Source organism: Melozone crissalis, unplaced genomic scaffold (genome assembly GCF_028551555.1).
Source record: "Melozone crissalis strain CALT ecotype California unplaced genomic scaffold, PUWL_Pcris_2 ptg000027l_1, whole genome shotgun sequence".
Taxonomy (NCBI): domain Eukaryota; kingdom Metazoa; phylum Chordata; class Aves; order Passeriformes; family Passerellidae; genus Melozone; species Melozone crissalis.
In genome coordinates, this window is record NW_026535805.1 from 502,966 (window position 1) to 525,707 (window position 22,742).

Genomic DNA, 22,742 nt, shown 5'->3' on the forward strand with positions numbered 1-22,742 from the left:
ATTTCTTGAGATGGTTTATAAGGAGAAATCAAGCACTAATGTCCTGGAACAAAATCTACATGAAGCATAATCCACCTTATGAGTTATAGCAAAAAAACATTCTGGACAACATCAGGTTTTACTACATGTAATGGCTTTATGAAATGTATAAATGTTATTGTTCTATAAAATACACTTTTCATTCCAAAAGGCAAATTATATTTCATATTTATTCAGGACTTTCCTTTCCAGTGCTTCAAACTTACTTTTAAAAGAAAGACGCAGGATTGCCAAATTAAAGGTTTATTATAGTGTTTTTATTAACAAACTTTCATTGGAAAGTTCTGGGCGCATTAACATAGGAGGCACATTGGCTTCGATGTTTGGCATTTGACAGTCAACAGAATTGCACTTTACTGCAATTGCCTTGCCACAACAGGGTGAACTTTCATGGCAACCCTCGGAGTGAGCCTCTCTCCCTGACCTGGTCAGCAGGTGATTTTTATCATTTTGGTCTGCTTTCAAAACTCTGTCATTCTGCAAAGAACACTGATCTATCTTGCTGTCAGCTTTCTTTTTCTGCTTTGACAGAGAGGCTTTCTTGCTTTCCACCCTGTTTGCTTCTGTACCATCTTTTTCGTCACACTTACCTGTCTGCTGACAGAATCCCTTTTGGTTATTTTGGACGCTGTTCTCACATTCAGAGCAATGCACTATTAGAGGTGCCGCGTTTCGGCAGAGGAACTGTGAGGAGCTCATCACCTTTGGAACAGTTCTTATGTTTTCTTCTGGGTTTTGATGAGCATGTGTATCTGTCCTGTTTATTCTCTGATGTGCCTGGAACTGTTGCACAGACTGGAGGAAAAAATTTTTAGGCAGAGAGTTTTGTGTCATCGTTCTTTTGAGCCTTCCCTGAAGGCAGCCACAGTGAAGGATATGCTGGACTGGATGAACGTAACCCTCAGCAGCTTGCTGTAAAGCATTTATAGGAACTACAGAGCTTTGGATCTGCACAGTCCCCGGGGAGGGAGAACACTGGTAACAGGAGGTGTCACTTAACTGCTGACAGGAGTGTGGACTCCACTTCACTGTCACCTGCTTATACGTATCAGGACAGCTACACTGCCGGTTCTGACAGAAAATTGGGCATATGGTGTGTTGGTCAATAGAGGTCTGGAGCACAGATGAATTAGCAACGTTTCTGATGCCTTTACTCACTTCACTATTATATGCTGGATGCACAGGCACAGATGAGTTTTGGGGCCTGCTGCTGAAAAGCTCTGAGCAGATATGAGTTTCTTCATATGTCACTTTCTCTGCAGGGTTACAGATTCCAGTTTGTGACGCCAGAGGTTCAAGCTCATAGTGCTCATGCTCCATTTCTGGTTTTTGGCTTCTGGAGTCCATCTGGTACTTGCTAACAGGATGGGATTTGTTTTGACTTCTGCCCCCTTGGGCACCTGAAAAGGCCTGAGAGAAGGCATTACACCGCAGTTTTTCTGGTAGTGGGATCTGGCCACAAGTGCCCTGGGGCCCAAGGCATCGGCACATACACTGGAAAAAGAATGTTGCGAAAGCCCAACTAATGCACATTATAAGCATCATGAAAGTGCCAAGCTGAGTGTATGCCAACACTGTTGAGGGCATCATCATTGCCCCAGCTACAAATGTAGTCAAGGCAGCCATTGCAATAGCAGAACCCATACGGCTTAAAGAAAAAATGACTTTCCCCTCTCGGTCAGGGTCAGGGGCCAAGCGATAAGCCACTCCATAATGAACAGCAAAGTCCACTGACAAGCCAACAGCCACTGAGATTGTGACAGATTCCAACACATTCAGCTCCCACCCAAGAAGAACCAGAGAACCCACTGTGACAAAAATAGTTCCAGCTATTGAAATGATTGCATAAAGGCTTATGATTATGTTCCAAGTTGTAAGAAGCATTACGCTAAATGCAACGGCAACTGAAAGGCCCATGGCAATCAGGGTACCATCAGAAAGACTGTCCTGAAGATCATAAAATTCAAGGTTACTCACAAACCAGCCATTGCTAAGACCTTCAGGAGCAGAACTAAGCTCACTTGAAATCCATGAGTCCACCTCTTTGTAGAACTGATGCATTTTCTCATAAGCCAGTGTGAAGAGGTAGGTGCTTTGGAATTCTAACACCACTGCCCTGATGGTATCATTAAGGTCAAAGCGAGGCCCTGGGGTTTTGCTATCTAAATGGTACCCTGTGCTTCTTTCTAGCTCCATTATAGCTCTCTTGATACATAATTCAAAAACTTCTTGTTTGTATGGAAAGGTCCAGTGGCTGCAGCAGGGATAAAGAGATGGCTCATCACAGTCTTGATTCTCCATCCATTGCTTAAATGTTTCAATGAAGCAGCTTGTGAAGTCTTGTTCTTCTGCCTGATAAAAAAAGGTTTGATTTCTTAACTTTTGACAGAAACGTAAAATCCAAACCTGCGAAGCTGGGCTAGCAATATTAAAACTGGTATCTAGCTGCAGCTCTCCTTTGCTTTTAGGGTTTAAAGGGTCACCATTATCCTCAGGTGTGACACCCCAGATTACGGTAATCGGCATGTGGAGCTCTTCTCCGTGGTGGACACGTTCAAACATAAAAAGTTTTTTGTATTCTGCATCGTATCGTTCAAATGGGTGAGAAGACCTAAACACCTGAAACTCTGAGAGCTCCAATGATGGCAGTTTCATCTTTGGATTTACACACACAATATATGCTCCACCAATTGTTAAGGCAAGGAACCAGAAAAGCCAAATATACCGAAATTTGATAACAATGCATGGCAAAACTTTCTCAAAAAATATCCTGGATGCTTCTGAGACTGCAAAAATAATCTTGTGGAACATTTGGCACAACACTGTCCAGCAGTTTTTGTTGTTGCATACCCTCTGCTGATGTTTCTTAAAGCAACTGAAAATATTGACAAGGTATCGTTCATGTAATACAACTACAGCAGGCAGCCACGTAACCATCAAAACATAATTAACCAGAATGGCAGTGCCAGCATAAACACCAAAACACCTGATTGCTGTAATATTGCTGACATAATTAGCATAGAAGGCAGCAGCAGTTGTAAAACTTGTGACAAACATGGAAAGAGCAGCGTGTTGCAGTGTGATGCTCACTGTCTCAGAGGTGCCAGCATGAGGTTTATCAAACTTTGTGTAGTTCCAAACATCACATAAGACAAAAGCATCATCTGCTCCAATCCCAACGAGGATAATCAATGCCGTGAGATTCATGAATGGGAAGAACTCAAAGTTAAACACTACCCGATAGAGAAAATAAGAAATAATCAAGGAACTAATTATTGCAAACATAGTCATTAGTGTGATAAACATGGACTTGGTGTACACACACATAACTAACAGGACAATTACAATGGCTATGGCAGGATACACAGTATCCATCAACAGATAATCTTGAAACAATCTATGTTTTATTCCGAACTCAATCCCTGTGATGGTTGTTACACCATCAGAAGCATTCCAGTTCTCAAAGTTATCTAGGTAAATACTCATCATACTTTCCCCTTTCTCAGTGGGAGAGAAGAGCATGCTGTATTTTAAAGCTGGTAATACATAGTCAGCTGTCTTTGGGCTTAGGAAATCCTTGTCTACTAGATAGTGAAGGATCTGGTAAACAGCATTGTACTTGGTACATTTTCGAGGCACGTTTGTACACTTGAGTTGGTCCTTCCTTTTGGCGTTCATGTCCCAGCAGTCTGGCCCCAGGGTTCCATTGTAGTAGTATTTGGCACAAGTGCGAAGCAGCTTTAGGGTGTGAGAGACATCCCGTTCAACAATTTTCTGACACGATGACCTGTTGTTCAGAATAGCAATATAGTTGCCCAGTGTCCAGCTGGGACAGCATGAAGCAGCAGTGGCTCTCTGGCAGAGATCACCAAACTGGGAATGGGATCTGATCTGTATAAAGACAGGGAGACAAATCCAATTTAAAGTAACAGTCTGAAACATTCAGTAACCAAAAAAAAAAAAAACCAACCCGAAAAATTAAATTATGAAACTTCAGTTTATGCTAATATTTGGCGTTAACATATTAAATTCTTATTTCCACATACACTTCTTTTGATCAGTATCCTCTTACATGCAGCAGACTAAACCAGCCAGTATACAGACTTGTCACAGTGGCACAGAATTGGCAAAAGTGTTAAAGAGTATTATTTGAAGATCCACTGAAATGTTTTGTTTCTTTCCAGTCTGAGGACTGTTAACTCTCTTCTATTATCTCATGCTATACTCCTGAGAATACACAATCAGCCATACACCAGTGAAGTTTCATTCTGCTTGTAATCGTATCCTGAAGTTCCTAGGAGAGGCAAGGACTTACCATCCTGAAAGGAAAGATGTGACAGTTTTACCGTAACTTCCATCACGTGATCTCTCTTCTACAACCCTGATTTTATTAATCTCTTTCAGCTCTTGTACATCTGGCAGGCACTGTCCCCAAACAGCTCTGCCTGCCACCCAGGCACTGCATGTCCCTGAGTCATGCAGGTTTTCCAAAGCACAAGGTAATTCCACTGTCATGAAGCACCCCAAAATAACAGGTCATGCCTCTGAACACTGCACCCACAGTGCACGGCACATTCTGGTTAAAGATACTCCTCAACCAAGTGAGTCTTAATCCCTTATGGGGATATTTTTCTTTCACTTCCACAATACTCCAGATTTAGTTGAAGACAGTAAGAGCACGATTTAGCTAAATCACCTCAAGACACTTCTACACAAACTGAAAGTGACTATAAACCAGAAATGAAACTCTAACAAGGTTAGATCAGGGAAATTCTCTCAAGATGACAAAACTCAATCTTTGAAGAGCACAAGGAATAAAAGTCTCCAAAACCAGAACTTCTGTTATATGTGACAAAGTAGAATTAGCCCTTCAAATAGTTAAGATACATGTCAAAGTTATGTTTTGATCAAGTTACACTGAATATTACACATATTAATACAGTCACATAAATAAAGCCATGTTCTTCAGATTTTCTAGGAGTGCATCCTGAAACAGTTGTCCATGTATGCTTTAAATTTAAGTGATCTGAAAGAAACCACTTAGCCTCTTTTTTTTTTTCTTCAGCAAAATTGCTCAGGCTTATTATTAGCAATCCTTCGTAATGCAGACCAAAAAATACACTTGGGAATTCTCTCAGCAGTTATAAAAGCTTCAATATGGACCAAATTTTGTCAACCAGTTTCTGAACAATAACAAATTGGCATTCCAAAAACCCAGGAGAATTCAAATCTGATTAATCTGATTGTTTCCAGATAAAAACTTTCACACAGGCAAACTCAGGAAAAACTGAACAATCAACTAAATAAAAGGAAGCACTGGAATAGCATATCTGTGTTTTTCATGGCACATCTCCAGGTTAGTCCTATGAGGATGTAATAAGCAAACTGGGAGGAAAGGATTGATTGTCTTCTCTATGTATTCAGGTTCAAGATGGGACAATGATGTTTATACACTGTTCTACACTTGCTGCAGGCCAAAAACATTCACTGGCAAAATAACTGCTGGCAAAGATAAAATAACATGAGGTGCTAGCTGGAAATTAGAAAGTAAAATAGAAAATTTAGCTCCTGATAGTTCATTAAAATACTACGTTAAATGTTAATAGATTGTAGCATTGGGCTTTGTTGGTGATCCAAAGGAACTGGAAAGGTCATTCTGGTGTTTCCAGACCTGCTCTGTCACTGGCACCACTTCAATTTACTTTGGAACAAGTAAGGAAATGAAACTGTGCAACCTGCAAACATCTGTGGGCAGATCTGCCCAAATGGCTCTCTGCAGTGACAGAGAATCACAAATCCACTGCTGTGGGGAAGCAGTCTTAAGACATAATATATAGTCATTAAAGTTTATAAAATAACTGTTTACAGTTTATAGGGAAAACATTCTGCAATTAACGGGTGAAAAAAAAGCTCTTCTTATCCAAGAAGTAAAAAAATTAGAACACCTCCTATAACTATTTTGTATATAAAGTTTTCATGATGATTATACAACTTGCATATGCTGAACTGCTGCAGGGTAGAGTCCCTAAATGTCAGTAAAGCCTATAGTTAAAGTAGTTACAAGCAGATGGGAATACAATTAATACACAGAGGATATGCTGTTAGTCCCATACTAAAGCAAATATTAGTTGGTGCTGATATCCTGCTTATCATCAGAAAAATACATAAATTCAAAGGTTTGCACTTCCAGCAAGCAGTGCCTGATTTTCCTGTCTTTGAATACAGAAAGATTTTCCACTTAATTCAACAGAACTGTGGCCCTGAACAAGCATGAGGTCAAAACCAAAAATAACTACAGCCAGAAAAGAGTCTGTAAGACCAGAAGGTCACCAAAGTCATAGATTTTTTTGTTATGACTGCAGTGCAAGTTAGCATCCTCTGCCTCCCTAGGGACTGGCTGCTAGCAGAACTTAGCATTTAAAGGTGGAACATAATCACAGCACTTTGTGAGTTCTAAGAAATGTCAGATGTACTTAAAAATTGCCAGAAAGTGTTCAAATAATTAAAAATGTTATTTGTAAGTAAAAAGCATTTAAAAAGAAACTATGAAATAAACTTCATCCCTTTCTGAGTTCTGAGTATCTAATTTTTTAAATAAATTTATATGCACAGACCAGCAAAAATACCAAAACCTAACCATACTCATTTTTCCATACCAACTAGCTAAAAATCAATGATGCTACCATGATGCACTGTTGTTCTGCTCAGCTGAGGTGTTAAATTACTTTATTCCTAAGTAATTTACAAAGAAAGATCTGCAAGGTCATTATTTACAACAATTTTTTTTATAAATATCTACACAGTTGTGGGTGTAGATGATGCATCAAACATTTAATTTTCTGAAGTGTTCTTATTTCAAAGGAAGAGCTGGTTTTACAGGCCTTGTTTGTTGTAGTAAAGGAGTTTCATCCTTCCCTCAGAAAGTATAGCCGTATTTGATATAATACATTTTTATCAAGGTGAGCAGATTGGGAGGAACAAAAGAAACAATTCTCGGTAGTAATGCATTCATTAGAGAGATTCTCTTCAGAGGTAATTAACTATCTTCTGTTAAACAGCATGATGTTTTTTAATTCAGACTGCATTGCTTTGCAACGATCTGCACTACCTGGGATTTACCTGCATCAGCTGCCTGTGCAACTGAACCTCTCTACAGTAAATGCACAGATTAGCATCTCCTCCCTCACTCAGCCTCAATTTTTACCCTTGTTAAAGGTTATGCTCCCCTGGATCTCCTGATTGAACTGGTGATGTGATGACTCCCTAGCTCAGCTCATTCAAAACTTAGCTGGGCTGCTTTAGATCCCGTACTCTTGCTCACCTGGCTTGTTCTGATTGCAAGAAAAAAGGGATAAAACCACATGAGCCATCCTGTCAGTGCAATCATCTCTGATGGGGAAATAAGGAACATTTAACAAGCATGTGAGGACAAAACTCACTTCCACCAAGGGACCCAACCAGGACAAAATGTCTGTCAGCAGACTGCCAAGGGAGATTCATCATACAATGTTCCACTACAGATCAACATTTTAAGCCAGCAAATGATGGCTGTTGTAGAGAAAACAGTTTGGGAATTTGCTAAATTAATACAGTTGTCTAATAGGCAATGATCAATCCAATAATGAAAATATTTCCTGTTAAATAAATGAGAAATATGAATTAAGTTGTCTATGATTACTTTTGTTTTGGAGAAGAGCAAAGTAGAAATAATTTGTTCGGTATTAACAGATGAAAAACATATTGCTTCATTTCCATGCAAAGTCATCAGTATGTGAACCAAAAGTTCATTGTTACTCAGTTCAAAGGAGTTTGCTCCAGCAAGTGACAAGCTTACATTTTACAGATAAAATAAAGTTTAAATGAAAATTAGTATCTCTAGCTATTTTACCTAAGTTCCTTTGCAGTCCATTTAACAGACTATTCTAAACTAATAAAAAAAAATTTGAGTGATCCACTGGGTGTCAGAGAAAAAAGCATATATTATGAGATTATAGTTAGTTCACCTGGAGGTGAAAACACAAGAAAAATCAATTATTTGCTGGGACCCAAGAACAAAACTCCAGAGAATAATATTTTATAAGGAAACACACAGTAAAAGTTAAGATAATTCTTTCCTGAAGCAACCCTATTCTACCCAATTCTGGATGCTATTAGTAGAAAATTCAAAGAAATTCCCCAATATATAACCTGATCTACACACTGAAAGTTGTTTTTTAACTGCATATACATACTGACTGATCATTTGACAGAAGCTGAAACACATGAAGTCTTCTCATATGCTACTGGATGGCAGTGGGCAGCAAACCAAAGTTTCAAACGTATGCTCTGTATTTGCAAGTGAAACAAATGCCAAATTGACTTACCCTCAAGTTGTCTACATTGCACATTGACTTAATTGCATTCAAATTCCATAAATTCTCTCCTTCTGTTGATGTAAATACCACTCGTGAATAGCGATCACCTGAAATTATAGAAGGGGGTTTTTACTGATTGTTTGGGTGGGCCTGGTATCAAAGGCTGAGGCAAAATCCCACCATTCAAATGGCACATGGGAAATCTTTGTTGAGTCATGGGAATTCACCTCCTTTTCAATATGAGCTGTTTATCTGTAAGACTCACTCCACGTGAAAGTTTCCATTTCCTTAAGGTGCTTATAGTAAATATGGCATCTGCAATACTACACACCACTCAGAAGCTTACAGACTTCTATTCAAGCAAACTATCTTCTGAAATATGACAAACAAAAATCAGAAGATCTAATCAGCAAACTATTAAATTCTTGGCACAGTATAATGGCAGTACACTGATAACAGTAATCAAAGGCTGATTTAGTATGTCATTTGGGAATATAAATAATAATTATAAAGCTGTTTCTACAAAAATGTTTTTGCTTTAGAAGCAAATGACTGCAATGGAAATTGTTGTGACATCCTTGAGGCCATTTTCAAGAATTCCACAGTTTAGAAACATGGAGCTTAAATTACAAATTAAATCACATTTATCAGAAGACAGATTTAGGAAAGCAAATAATTACTTAGTGGCAATGAGATCTGTCTGCAGAGCTCACAAGGGAAACAAATACACATACACAAATATACACATCTGCCTAACACAGTATGGTACTCTGGGTTAAGAAACATGATCACACTAATAAAGTATTCCAAAAACCCAAAAGGCTGAATTTTCCCCACTGCTGTGAAGCTGCAGAATTTTTGCCTTCCACAAGGCTGCAATGAAAAGACTCAGGGGCAGTGCTTTATGATCTCCAACAATGCTTTACGATCAAGGGAACTGAAATCTAGAGGTCCTGGAGCAGACAAAGAAAGATACCAGGAATGACAAAAGTGTGTCAAGAGGAAATCAACTGTTTTCTTTACATAATGGACTGGCAAATTTTCCCAGAGAAATGCAATTCCTTCATGACTGTCACAAACTGAGACTACACAGAAACAGCAGAGGAAAGGAAGAGAGTGAGACTGTGCAGAACAGCAGCCTGGATAAGAGGAGTCAATTCTGCTTCAAGAATGCTCAGCAGAGTACCAAGTACATTTTCTGTTCCTCACTCATGATATGCTAATTTGGTTCTGTTCACAGGAGCAGAAATGATGACTTTGCTCCCATCCTCTCACTTAGACATAAGACTATACTGCAATTGAAAAAAAAGAATAAAAATCTGTTTTTCACTCTGGTTTTCTCTGGTCATTGCTCTCTTAGACCAAGTAATCTACACAAATAATTTCACAATTGTGTTTTTGTGCTCTGTTATCAGTCCTCACATGTGGAAGTAGCCACAAAAGAGCTCAGGTCCTTCTATGAATAGAGGCAAGATCTACATCTCTCTGCCCGAACAGGACTTATCAAAGTTCTGCAGTGTGCCTTGTAAAAAGTCAAAAGACTTCGCCTTTTTTGTCCTCTAGTTTAACTTAGTCAGCTTCATAGCCTACAGTGCTTTAAGGTGGGGACATTTTATTTTTATTTCTGTTTCTTTGAGGGGGATGTTTTCTTCATTGGGTTTTTTTGTGTCTATTTTTTTTTTCATACATAAACCCCTACATTCTGTACAAAATATAATTGGTGGATGCCTTTAGGACATACACAGGAAAAGTATTTTGATTTAGGTTTTTTAGAATTAAGTTAATGGCATGGACAAAACATAACTTCTTCCCAAATGTGAATTAAGAACTACATCTCTAGCCACACACAAAACACTGATTTTACAATGTTCAGTACTATTAAGAACTAATAAAATTCCTTACAGGAAATGGAAACACACAAAGGAAGCACTTCAAGTAAATACAGTTTTTTTCTGAGAAAGAGCCAGTGGAATGGAACCAATAAGGCAAATCTTTAATGAATTCTGAAAGTGACTTTGAAACATTTCAGTCCAATTTTACCAAGATTTCTGCATGGTGAAAGAAGGTATTTATTGTGTTTATATATTAAGTTAAAAAAATCTACCTAATATAGCATACAATATACAGAAGAGTTCAGAAAACTCTGAACTGTCAGAAGTTTTTAGCTCTCCTTGTATCATTTCTCCACTTACTTGGAATATCACAGAAAAAGGTATCCTTGTGGAAGTTCCAGTCTGCTTGCCTCTTCTCTCTTTCATAGTGATCATCTGACCATCTGTCATCTTGATGACTAAACCAGAAGAAAGGGTTTCACTTTACCTTAGCAAAGAAATCATTAAAAGAAGCACCATCCAAACAAGTCACACAGTTTTAACAGCTCTTACACCTGAGAAAACATATTTTTACCAATGTGATTTTGGGATACAAAAACAGAAACAATAATTTTTTTTTTTCTTTAAATTAAGAGACTTCAAATGAAAGGACATTGAGTCCAGTACCAAAAATATCCATAGAGAAAAGTACAATTATACATTTTTTTTTTAAAAAGCTTGCAGTGGGAAATATCTAGTCTGCTATGAAAGGCCTTAAATACTGTAGAATATTAGATTCTGTATTTATTGAAATCAGTGGCAGTATACATTTTAACTTCAGAGCGTACCAGTGAAAGCACGATATACGTACAAAACCACCAATAAAACAAAATTTACTTTTTTATTATAAAGTCTTACCTTTTAGCTTGCTCATCTGCATATTTGAAAGGGTAGTTTGCAAGTGTTGCTTTGTACCCTGTGTTTTTCACCATGTTGTTCCATGTGACCAGTTTCTGTCCTATGGCTGTCCCTCTGGGTTCAAAACCCTAAGGGGAGAGAAGCACACAATTCCACTAATGCTTTTCATACTTCAGTTCAAACAGGAGAGTGGAAACACGATCAAAATGATGGATAGCTTTCACTATGAAGCATAATTACTCCAGGCATCTACTTTTAGAAGTAAAATGCTTTATGACAAAATAATGACTGATTGTTGAGAGTGACAAGGGATTAAGAATTCTTGCCCATCCTACTGCTCTCCCTGAGATGATTTAGTCCATCCAATATTCAACACTTGGTTTTCAGAGGAAAGGCATTCTACAAAGTACTCTTCTGTATCTCAATTATCACTCTTAATTAAGAATAAGGCAAATATTTAAATAATTTTGAAAGTGACTTTGAAACAATTTTAACAACTTGGCTCTTTTCCAGAAATATTAATTACATATGGATTTGTACAGATACACATTCTACACTATAAATACCAATAGCTTACAGAACAGTTTATTTTTATTTGAGGATAATGATTAAATGCCTTCTTTTCAATTAAAAAAATCCTGAAAGCTACTCATGCTTAAGACAACTCAAAAAGTAAAAAATTAGTGCAATATTTAATAGAATCTGATAAAAAGAACTTTTATCCTTTCAATATGGCTATCACTTTATCCTCAGAAGGGACTTAGAATACCCTCTCCTTTAACAGATCCTGGCCTTCATTCTTTGAAACCTGATTTAGTACGTATGGTCTGTGCTGTACACCTAAAACTGGGATGAATTTACATTATTCAATCTGAAGCAGTTCTCTTGAAGGACACATGACCTTAGCAAAATGCAGAGGGCATGAAAACTAGTGGGTAATACTCTTTGATGGCAACTGCAGCTTTGTATTATCATTTGCAGCTCCAATGTCAAGATTTCATACAGCATCAATTGCTGTACTTGCATTTTCTGTTTACTGGTTCCAATGGAAAACATGGCAAACGAAAAACACTTATTTGACAGGACAACTCATGAGAATTGACTTACCAGCAGTGGATCAGAGAAATCTGGAAGATCTGGAACTAATATTCCCACGAGTGCACACACCACTATGAGCACAGTGCACATGCCCAGGACCACCACAGGCCAGTCGGCGATGAGCGCAGCGTAGCTATGGGAGAGGAGCAGCAAGAGGTGCTACAGCAACAAAAGCTGCACACAGAACTCATCTATACTTCTCTCAAGAGCTTTTCAGATCAGACTATTATTTTTCCCCAGGATTTGGACAAAAAATGCAAGTTTATCCATGATTGCAAGCCACTAGAAAAAGATTATTTGTCAAAAATTTAGTGAGAGAAAACATCACTATTTGGGATCTTTTTAAAACTTAAGCATTTTAAGAAAAATATCCAAGAAAGAAAAAGATCTGTTTTAAATAGAACCCAAAGAAAACACTTCCTCTATTTTTAAAACAGTCATTAAAAAAATATTCAAACCCTACATACTCATGATTCATGAAATCTGTTATAGTTCAAACATGCAAGGGGTTGGCATGATGATATATAAACTAACATTAAGTGTCTAGTCTTACAGCATAACATCCATCCTTGGATTTTAACACCTAGTTCATTCTAAATTTTATGAGTGGCAGAATTGTTATATGCAAGCCTAATTTTCATTATTTTTGTAAAATATTTGTATTTTTGTTAATTCAAGAGAAATGTTCAGAAAATTAGGAGAAATCAATAAATCTTAATTTCTAAATGATTTTTCTTACAATAAAGAATTGAATTCATAGAGTTAATGTTTCAAAAGCAACACTGTTTAATACTGGGAGCAAAGAGAGTATATGAAGTCCCATAAAGGCATTAGAAAAGTAATTACAGGCTATGAATCCTATACAAATGGTCTCTGTAAACATTAAATATTGATCAAGATTTCCACTCTTATTTCGTCTTCAACTTCAAGCAGCATAACATGAAAGTTTACTGCAGAGAGCTCCTTTACTTATTTCTACTGTCTTGAAAGATTATGGCTCTTTTTCAATTTTAAGAGCAACTTGTTAATTAATCACAATACAATTATCAGCTTCACCGAAATTTTCTGTCCTGCTGCTAAGAAGGGAGGGATTGTCCATCTCCCCACTCCAGGTTCCCAGTGGGTTCCCAGTGCTCTGACTGCAAAATCAATGGCATATGCAAGCTTATTCCTGTTTTTCCGTTGCATGTGGAAATAGGCACCTCTAGGGGTCTAAGTACAGCTTTGAGGAGCAAAGAAATCCAAAGCACTGGGTGTTTCTCCATTTCCCATTAAGTAAACATGGAATAATTCTGACATGCTCACACAAGAAGTTAATTAGCAAAAGCTTGAAAAGTAGTTTGAAGTCAAAATTTTCATTAAAGTCAATCACAAAGGGGCAGCTTGCCAAATGAGCAATTGTACAAAGTAGAGGGGAAGTAAATGACCTAATAGAATTTTCCTATTTATAGGACTAAATGTTTTTCTAAACTCCAAGCTAGACTGACTAGTTATTACAGATATTTGCTCTGAAGTCATAAAAGTTATACCCAAAAGCTTTATTTTCCTATTTATCACTAGTGCCAGATTTACCACTTTGACATGTTGTCTCTACAGTTCCATTCTCAGCTGAGTACTCTTAAATTGGGTAAATTCTTTCAGCTGTAAAAGAAACTCTGCCCTAAGTGTTTACTGTGATAATAAGCCACATACAGAAAACAGTGAAGTGCTTGTTTACACGTGCAAGTTTCTCTTGTTTCTTTTACCACACACTGAAATAAAGATAAGCAGAGCTGACCTGGGCTGACAAGAGGACTGACCACTCTATTTTTAATTTTACCTGTCTGAGCATTATTTATGCTGCTGAAGGCTCCAGCTCCAACCAACCAAGTTGCCTAAAGCCAGCCTCAACCCCAACCCACTGTACATGGCTAAAGAAATGGTGGGTTTTGAATTTTTTTATTCATTAAAAAGCTATAACATGAGTTTAATTACTTTTTTTTTTCCTCTGTGAGGAGGAAGGCACCACCCTGACAGATTGGGCATAAACGGCCACTTGCCTGAAAATGCTTAAGTCAATTCCTCAGTGGAGGAATCACATTGAGAAAGGATATCCTTAGTGCTAAGAACATTCTCTAGTACTTTTCTAAATCAGGATATAACCTCCCGCTTTTGGATGCCTAATTAAAACTACTTTTTGTTCGTGCAAAGACCTAGACATACAGCCACACTTATACCTTCTTGGTTTTGTTTCATCCAAAATATTCCAGCACTGAATGCTGAACTCATGTAAGTTTGACACTGAGTGAAATACCATTTTTATGCCATTTTTCACTGTTTTCAGTCTGTTAGAATGGTACTAATTTGAGCTAGCTATGTACCATTAAAATGTAGCTTTCAATAATTTATTTCTTCCTGATGTTTTTCACACACCTAAAAAAGGTTTGATTTTTTTTTAGTATTTTTTTTTAATTCATGCTCTAAGTAACTCAAAATGCTTAGGAGATACAGTAATTCAATCTATATTTAGCACTACTAAAAGCACCACTGGTATAAAGCAATTTGTCTAAAGGTGATCCAAGACCTCAAATGTTTTCTTTGAAAGGAGAAGGTAAAAAAGAGAATGTTTAGGTTCTTTTCCCATTTTAAGCATAATATGTGGCTAGTGAAAAACTTTTCAATTCAGCTCCTATATACAGATGTTCTCAGGTTCAACCACTCCTCAGGTTTGTACAGAGACAGAAATGCACCATATATAGTTTTTGTATTGTAAAAAGGTCACTATTAACAATAGATATTTGTGTGACCCAAATCATATCAACACACAGATTTCTGTAACTCAAATACTTACATGACATTTAACAAACAGGCTTGCTCTTTACTGAAAGCAAATCCTAAAGACGGGCAATTGTCCATCTTTGTGGACAGCAGTGTTTTTAGTAAATAAACTCCAACAATTGTGTTTTTAATGTCTTTTCACTTGAGATGGTTTCTTATTGCCATTCTGATGCACTGACAGTTTTAGATACAACAGTTTGTTATTTTCTCTGACCCTGCCATTCTACAGAGCCTATAGAATCCAAACCCAGTGTTCTAGACTGCATGGGAGTTTAGAAGAATTAAAAACTACTATGACAAAATTTCCAGAACTTGTCTGTCAGGTTTGTTTATCACTATTGATGATACAACAAAGCCACTTCTCAGAGCAGCCCTTAACCAAAAAAATACTGAGGCATGGAGTATCCAGGCACAGACTGTAATAAAAATGCCTAAAATAGTTGAAAACAAGAAGCATTGAAATCTGGGTAGATTTTAAAATTCTGGCCTAGTACTAATGAGGAGACTGCTTTTCTGTCTGTAAATGGAGCCTAAATTTGGATATCCTGCATGTTCTATCCCCTTCCTGATCCTGTAGGATTCACAGATGTGCTTTTAGGGATGTGAAAGAATTTGGCCCTGGCTCCTTGTTTCAGAGTTTATTTAGGGACCCATTGCAGATCTATTCTTCTAAATGTGGTTTGTTGATAGTATCTGGTTTCCCACGGCAGTTGCAGAAGTTTACTACCAATTGCCTAAAGAAATACTTTTAAAGTCTGATTTAACTTGAATGCTTATATTTTTTCTTTGAACATTCCTTATTCTTCCTTTGTATGGGGAATAACAGTTTTTCCAGCACCTCATCTACCACCTTTATAATTCCACAAACTGCAGCTGTGACAGCACTGAACCTTACCTTTTTGGTAACTTCAATGGTCTGGCTGGCCTGAAAGAAAAGAAAAAAGAGAGTAATTGAGAATGCATGAAATATGCATGCACACACCAATTAGTTTAATTATTCTCATACGTAAGAAAATAAATTATAAAAATCAGATATTTTAGGATATTAATTATTTTGAAAGGCCTACAACCATATTCAATTGAGTCTCTGCAAACAAGTAGTTCAGAGAACAATTACAGCTACAGGCAACTGGGTTTTCAAAAGTGTAATTTATGCAGCTGATTTTTGGGATCACTATTCCTGAGGCTTTTCCAGTTTTCAACAAAAGACCAAATACACCAATATGATAAAAATTCAATACTGTTGAAAATCATTACAAAGTTTGCATATGATGGAAACAGACAACCATCAACAAGACCATGTTCTGAGTGTAATTCACAAAACTTCATAGTTGTCCTTTGTAATTTCATTACAAAAAATTATTTTGGCCATAAATTCTGTCTTGCCATAATACAGGAAGTAGAATGACATAGGATACCTCTATAAAATATTTTTATCCAAGTTTTTGTTACTTCTTAAATGTCTAATATAAAGTATATTATTTTGAGAAGGAGGTAGCAAACCCAAGTGAAAATTATTCTTATCTAACACTGTTCAGCGTGCACTTCAATTTCTTAGCTACTGGACCAGTAAGATTCACATAAATTTCACTTTAAAAAAACCTTCATAAACAATCTGCAAGTCATTTCAAGAACGTGACATAAAATCCCTCCGAAGCTGTAACCATGTAACAGCTTCAGTTAAGTTATGGATTTGTTTTACCACCAAGGACACATTTAATATTACTTCTTTTAAAAAGTATGGAAAGCACTGAGTTAAGAAGCAGGTACCTGCATAATATAGATCACTTAGTAACATCACAATGAGGTTGCCAAAAGCATAGATTTGCATGCTTTCACACACAGATAAACAGGTCATACTCCTCAGAGATTTTCAGGAAAACTTAATCCACTAAATAGAAATGAAATTTGCTGTTCTTCAAAGTAGTAAGAGTTGTTTACTAGTACACAAGAGTAAGATTTGCTCCTTTCAGCCACAAGAAAATTGGAGAAAAGCAGATTCACCATTCTCTAGTTGCAGAGTAACTCATGGATTAATGAAAGGTATAGACAAAGATTCTCAGTTGAATGCAGACACAAAAGATTAAATTTATGAAGTGCCACCAACCTTCAGACTAGGTGCAGAAATCTGACTTCCAGAGGTACAGAACATACCCAATTTTCCAACTGATGCTAAAAGCTGCTGGTACCACTACAACAGACTCACCAGCTTCCAGAATGTAGAGAAACTCAACTAAACTGAGTTCTGAAATTACTTTGAACAGTAAATTACTCGAAGCTGAAAAGAAGCTGTGGCAGGCTTGGGGGACTGCTTACTGTCTGATCTACAGCCTCAACCACAAAATCAACTTTTCCCACCTCAGGCTAGACTGGAGGATCAGAAACCAGGTACTGAAGTCAGAACTCACTCAACTTGAATCTGAAGTGAACAGTAACAGGACTCTGGATGAAGAGAAATGCTTAAACAGACAGTTCTTTTTATGAACTTGCACCAAGGCAGAGCACACGCTGAATGTGCCTTCAAGACTGTATGGAAAAGGGGGCAAAGTCACAAAGTGTTGGGAATAACAATTTTTTAAACTGCAGCATAATCTCCTGGGTTTGATGAGAGAAAAATATAAGCAGACATACTTACTGTTAGTAAGGTAATTCAAACACTAATTTCTATCTTTCATTTGTAAAGATCTGAATTTCCATATATATTCAGCCATTTGTTTTTGTCTGTGCCATAATAGGCTCTGCCATGAGTAATAATATCAGGCAACACTTGGGCACAAGCAGAGCCATCCAACAACAATGATAAGTACAGGCTTTGTATTTATGCTGACCTGTATAAAGGCTTCTACGACAATTCCAGTTTATATCAGCAGATTAAATAGTTTTCTTCTGCATGGGGACTACTTTAAAATTAAATTTGTCTAATTTGGTTTACACAAAGTGGGTAAAAATACCAACACAGTCATTCCTCATCCTCCCCTGGTCTCATCAAAACCAAACTACATTTCCCTCTGTTTCCTCCACCTGCAAAATTTATTCAGTGCTGAACAAATGATGATGATTAAGTTCTTCAAAGCTAGGCAGGGTTAAAGGTCACACCTGCTATCAAACTGTTTTGTTTTGACAAGCATACACTGAAAAAACCTGGGTACACCCGGGTAAATTCCAGCAGTGTAACCAATCCCTTGCAGCTGTTGTGATGACTTTATGCCCTGAAAATTATGCCCCAAAATTCTTTAGTTATGCTCTAAAATACAAAAATGCATGGCAAAACCAGATCTTTCCCACTTAATGAATGTTGCTGTATCTAATTTTTGAAGTATTATATTTTCATTGAGACAGTTTAAACAACGCTATCAGCCTCCAAAAAAAAGTGTGGACAAAGAGAGTCCTCATCAGTTTTTGTGAGAAAGAAGTTGTGAATTCCACTCTTTTGCTGGGACAAAAGCCAAGTTGATCTGTGTATTAAATTACCTTTGTACTTAGTTCTCACAAGTCTGATAGCAGAAAGTGACAATCACAGTTGGTGGTGACAAGACCAGCACAAGCAAGTTACTGCACAAACTGCAGTCACTGATAAAATCTAATAAACACTGCAACAAGAGGGGAAAAGGGAAAGAGGAAGAAAAGGACAGGCTCTGTTCTAGCACCATTTACTGCGAGTGTCAGAGTGGCAAGTTTTGTCTGAACATCACACAATTAAGAAATACATAAAGAAAAGATAAATTGATTGGTTAAAACTCCCAGATGTTTCTCAGTATGAAATGTATTTTAGATACCCAGCATCCTACTGTGTAACATGCTGAAAGGGAGGAATGGTGTCTTTAAAAAGGGCTGCTGTAATATTAGTAAGTTTATTCTAGGAAATAACTGAGTATCAGGAGGATTCATCAGCTTTGGACTGGACTACTACAGCTCCAATTATTCACCTTCCCAGCCTAAATAAGCACTTAACCTCAGGGTTTCTACTGGTATTTTGAACAGTGATGTAGTAAAAATAATTTGTTTCTTTGTGAACAAACCTACTCGAATAGGGGCAGTTCACAGGTATAAAAAATATGATCGCTTTACATAGTTTTCAGTCTGAGAAAGATAATAACCAATGCTTGAGCTTCCTGGAGGGGAACATGCTGTGCCACGTGGCAACATCCTGACTTTGAGTTCCCAGGGAAGCCAAAGCTTCCTTTTGATTACAGCACTGAATGAGTTCTCATGGAAGTTAATAGGGTACATCAGAGAGGGGAGTTTGGTCCTGATTTCAATTATCACACTGGAAAACAAGCTTTTGGAAATTCTATGTATTATTAAATCTAATTCATAATCTTCATGTCACCTGGACATCGCATGGCACAAGGCAATATTTCAAAACATGTTCCACAGCATGGGACTTAATAATAACACTATGGTTGATTTACTTCATATGCGGTGTGCTTCATTAATCCAATGCATTTCAGGGAAATACAAACCTGAATGTGTCAGAAGACAACAAAAGTATCTAGATAGTCCAAGGCATTCTTTTTCAGGCTTTCTTCACAATCTCAGTTGTGAGAAAGGTATCAACGTAAGCAACCCCTTTGCCTCACACCCCAAAGAATTAATGCTTGCTGCTTCCTTAGTGGGTGCAAGAAACCCTGCAGAAGGTAGCCATGAAATAGAAAATTAGGAAAACAGGCTGTGTTTTGAAGCATACTTTGAAGAGTTTTCTAGCTGTTGTGAAGCACCCATCATTTCAAAGAAGTGTTAAAAAGGCAGCTATCAATAACCTAAGAGGTTGAAAGAGATATAAATATGATTTTAAATAGCAACATTCCTGCTTACACTGACAGTAATGTCACTTGGAGTAGTTTTTTGAGTCAATTAAAAAGCATCAACACGTTCCAAATAATAACTTTGTACTAACTTACCCAAACATTACCTTCCTAAAATTCCTATTACAATTCTGGATATTGCCCTGGCTAAACACTCGATTTCTAATTTATGCCATTCCACTTAGCTGCAATTAATTTCTATTTCACCATGAGCAGATGTAGAGACTGGAACTTGGATATAGAAAGACTTTTCCTCTTTTTTTCCTTGGAGAAACAACAAGCCTAAACAACAAGTTAGACTTTAAGCTGAAATTAATGCCTACCAGCCTGACATGGGACAGCACAAAGGCACTGCCTGTGATTGTTGTGCCTTATTTTTAGGTGTAAGGAAACAACAAACAGCATTGGATAAATGTGAAACTGTCAGTGTGGGTGCTTCTCCTCTGTTTCATTCTGGGAGACAAGAGCTAAGGGAAGCAGAGGGTGCTCCCCCAGCAATGATATCCAGCATTGTCATTTTGGTGCTGAGCTGCAAAAAATTTTGAAAATAAATGCAGAGCTTACTGATATTTATCATAAAATTATTTACTCAATATAGAATCACAGAATATCCGCAGATGGAAGGAATCCATTAGGATCACTGAAGTCCCACTCCTGTCCCTGCACAGGGCAACAAATTCATTTTGCACTCTTGCTTTTCACTTAAAGATTCACTGGAGACAAAAATGGTACATTTCAATAAATAGCTGTATTTACTGAAAAAAAAAAAGACTCTCCTGTCCAAGGATTATGAGGTGTTTAACCTCAATGCTATACTTTGCCAGAGGGAAACTATTCCCTTTGTTGGTAGATCTGGTTACCAGAAGTGACAAAACATAGCTTTTGGTCATTATTATACTCCTGGATAAGCTAAATCCCTGCAGGACAGAATGAGATATGGATCATATTGTACATTCTCCATCAGAACATACAATACAAACTAAATCCCTGCACAGGAAGAAAATCCTTGTGTTTTCAGAATGCCATTGACCCAATTTGAATTGCTCCTAAATATCAAGTTAGCTTTTGCTGTTATATAAAATGCAGCACCTATGTGCTTTATCATTTTAACAATCACTCAAGACAACAAATCCAACAGATTAGGTTGCCAAAAAAGTTTTTATAAGCCTCCCAATTAAATTTTTTTGCTATGATGAGCACTTCTCCATTATTTTAATAATGAATTCTATCTAGATGGTTTTTTAAACATGCAGTGTTCATTGTATTTGTCTGCACTTAGTTTTATTTGTTTAGATCTCTAGGGAACAGGACAACCCACAGCAAAATGATCTTGTAGAGGAGACAGAGAATTTCCATTTTTTGGTAAGTTGCCTTTTTAAGGCTTTATTAAAAGAAGGAAGAATGCAACTTACTTTCATGGGTTTTCCCCACATAAAATATCAAGGAATAATCCAAAAGGATTTAATATTTTTAATGTCTAAATTATCAGGGTGAAATTATCTGAAACTAATTGCTATTTCATCCCATTAAAATGTCAATGTTGCAACTTTTCTTAATGTTGTACACATGACTGTTCTTTTGCTTAAAATTAAGCAAAATGCAACTTAGCAGACCAAAAATCAATATGCTATTTGGCAACTGTATTACAGATGTCAATTAACATTTTTACTGTTGAGACATCAAGTTTTATAAAAGTTCCCATCTGCTTTTCTTGTTGTGTTCTTACCTCTTCAGTTCCAACCGAGCATCTGCTCTACTTTCACAGCAAATAGGAGCAAATAAGATTGCCTTTCTGCGAAGAAAGCAACTGTAAGAAAGGTGTTAACAATAAAATAATTGTCTGAGTGATTCTTGCTCTTACTGATTTAAATTCAGCATAGACATTTAAGCTTTACTGACCTACAATATGCCCACTTGATAAAACTCCATGGAGTGAGGCAAACCCTATATCCTTAACTAAGCCAGCATTTCACTCACTCTCTTTGTGCTATAAAATCAATATTAAACTTTATTAACCTACTCTGCAAAAGTAACAGGGAGTTTTGACACCTCCCATAGACAAAACTCTGGCTCATGCCAGAGTACAACAGGGAAATATGTTTCCATCAAGGCACCAGAGATGGAAAAGGTCATTGCAATCCCATTAAGAAACTAAATGTATTCTCATTTGCAAGTTTAGTAACAGTACTGTGAGGAATGTCCTAAGAAGATGGGTTGAGGACTTTGGACTTGTCTAATTTGGAGAAAAGGAAGCTGAGCAGTAACTTCATTGCTCTCTACAGCTTCTTGAGGCAGGTAAGCGGAGAGGTGATCTCTTCCCCCTGGAATCCAGTGCTGGGACATGCAGGAATGGTTAAAAGCTGAGCCAGGGGATATTTAGACTGGATACTTCTTTATCTAGAAGGTGGTCAAACCCCTGACCAGACCTTCTTAGGAAGGTGCTGATGTCCCAGTCCTGTCAGTGTTCAAGAGGCATTTGGACAATGTCCTTAACAAGATGCTTTAACTGGGTCAGCCCTGAATGGGTCAGGTGATCCTTGCAGGTCCCTCCCAACTGAAATAGTCTATTTTATTCTAACCCTGTATAATTCATTATATGCTAAAATTAAAACTTCTATAAATTTATAACATACAGGTGATTTGAAACTGAAATGATCCTATTATAGTCATCTCTAAGGCTGGGGGGATTGTTGGGTTTTTCCCCTCCTCTCATTTTCCTCACTGCTCTATAGGGATGGTATCCACATATGAGCCCAGGATTTACTGACCAAATCTTCATTTAAAGGCTCCTTAGAAACCCATTTTTGCAATACTGACTTCTAATGTCTTTCCTCTTTTATCTTCAACAACTGACTAGGTATTATCAGCCACTAGGAAAGCTGTCTCTTTTCCTTTATAGC

At 37.3% G+C, this 22,742-nt stretch overlaps 1 protein-coding gene across 3 annotated transcripts in view; it reads right to left on the minus strand.

Moving 5' to 3' along the window:
- Positions 1-274: 274 nt before the first annotated feature.
- The window catches only part of DISP1 (dispatched RND transporter family member 1), an 85,447-nt gene continuing 62,979 nt past the window's right edge, over positions 275-22,742 (minus strand). For all 3 annotated transcript variants that reach the window (XM_054279022.1, XM_054279023.1, XM_054279021.1), the window contains 6 exons: positions 15,933-15,962; positions 12,230-12,353; positions 11,123-11,250; positions 10,586-10,683; positions 8,403-8,500; positions 275-3,930 (listed from right to left, as the gene is read on the minus strand). In XM_054279022.1, coding sequence (XP_054134997.1) covers positions 286-3,930; positions 8,403-8,500; positions 10,586-10,683; positions 11,123-11,250; positions 12,230-12,353; positions 15,933-15,962 — 4,123 coding nt within the window. In that variant the 3' untranslated portion in view covers positions 275-285. The remainder of the gene's footprint in view (positions 3,931-8,402; positions 8,501-10,585; positions 10,684-11,122; positions 11,251-12,229; positions 12,354-15,932; positions 15,963-22,742) is intronic.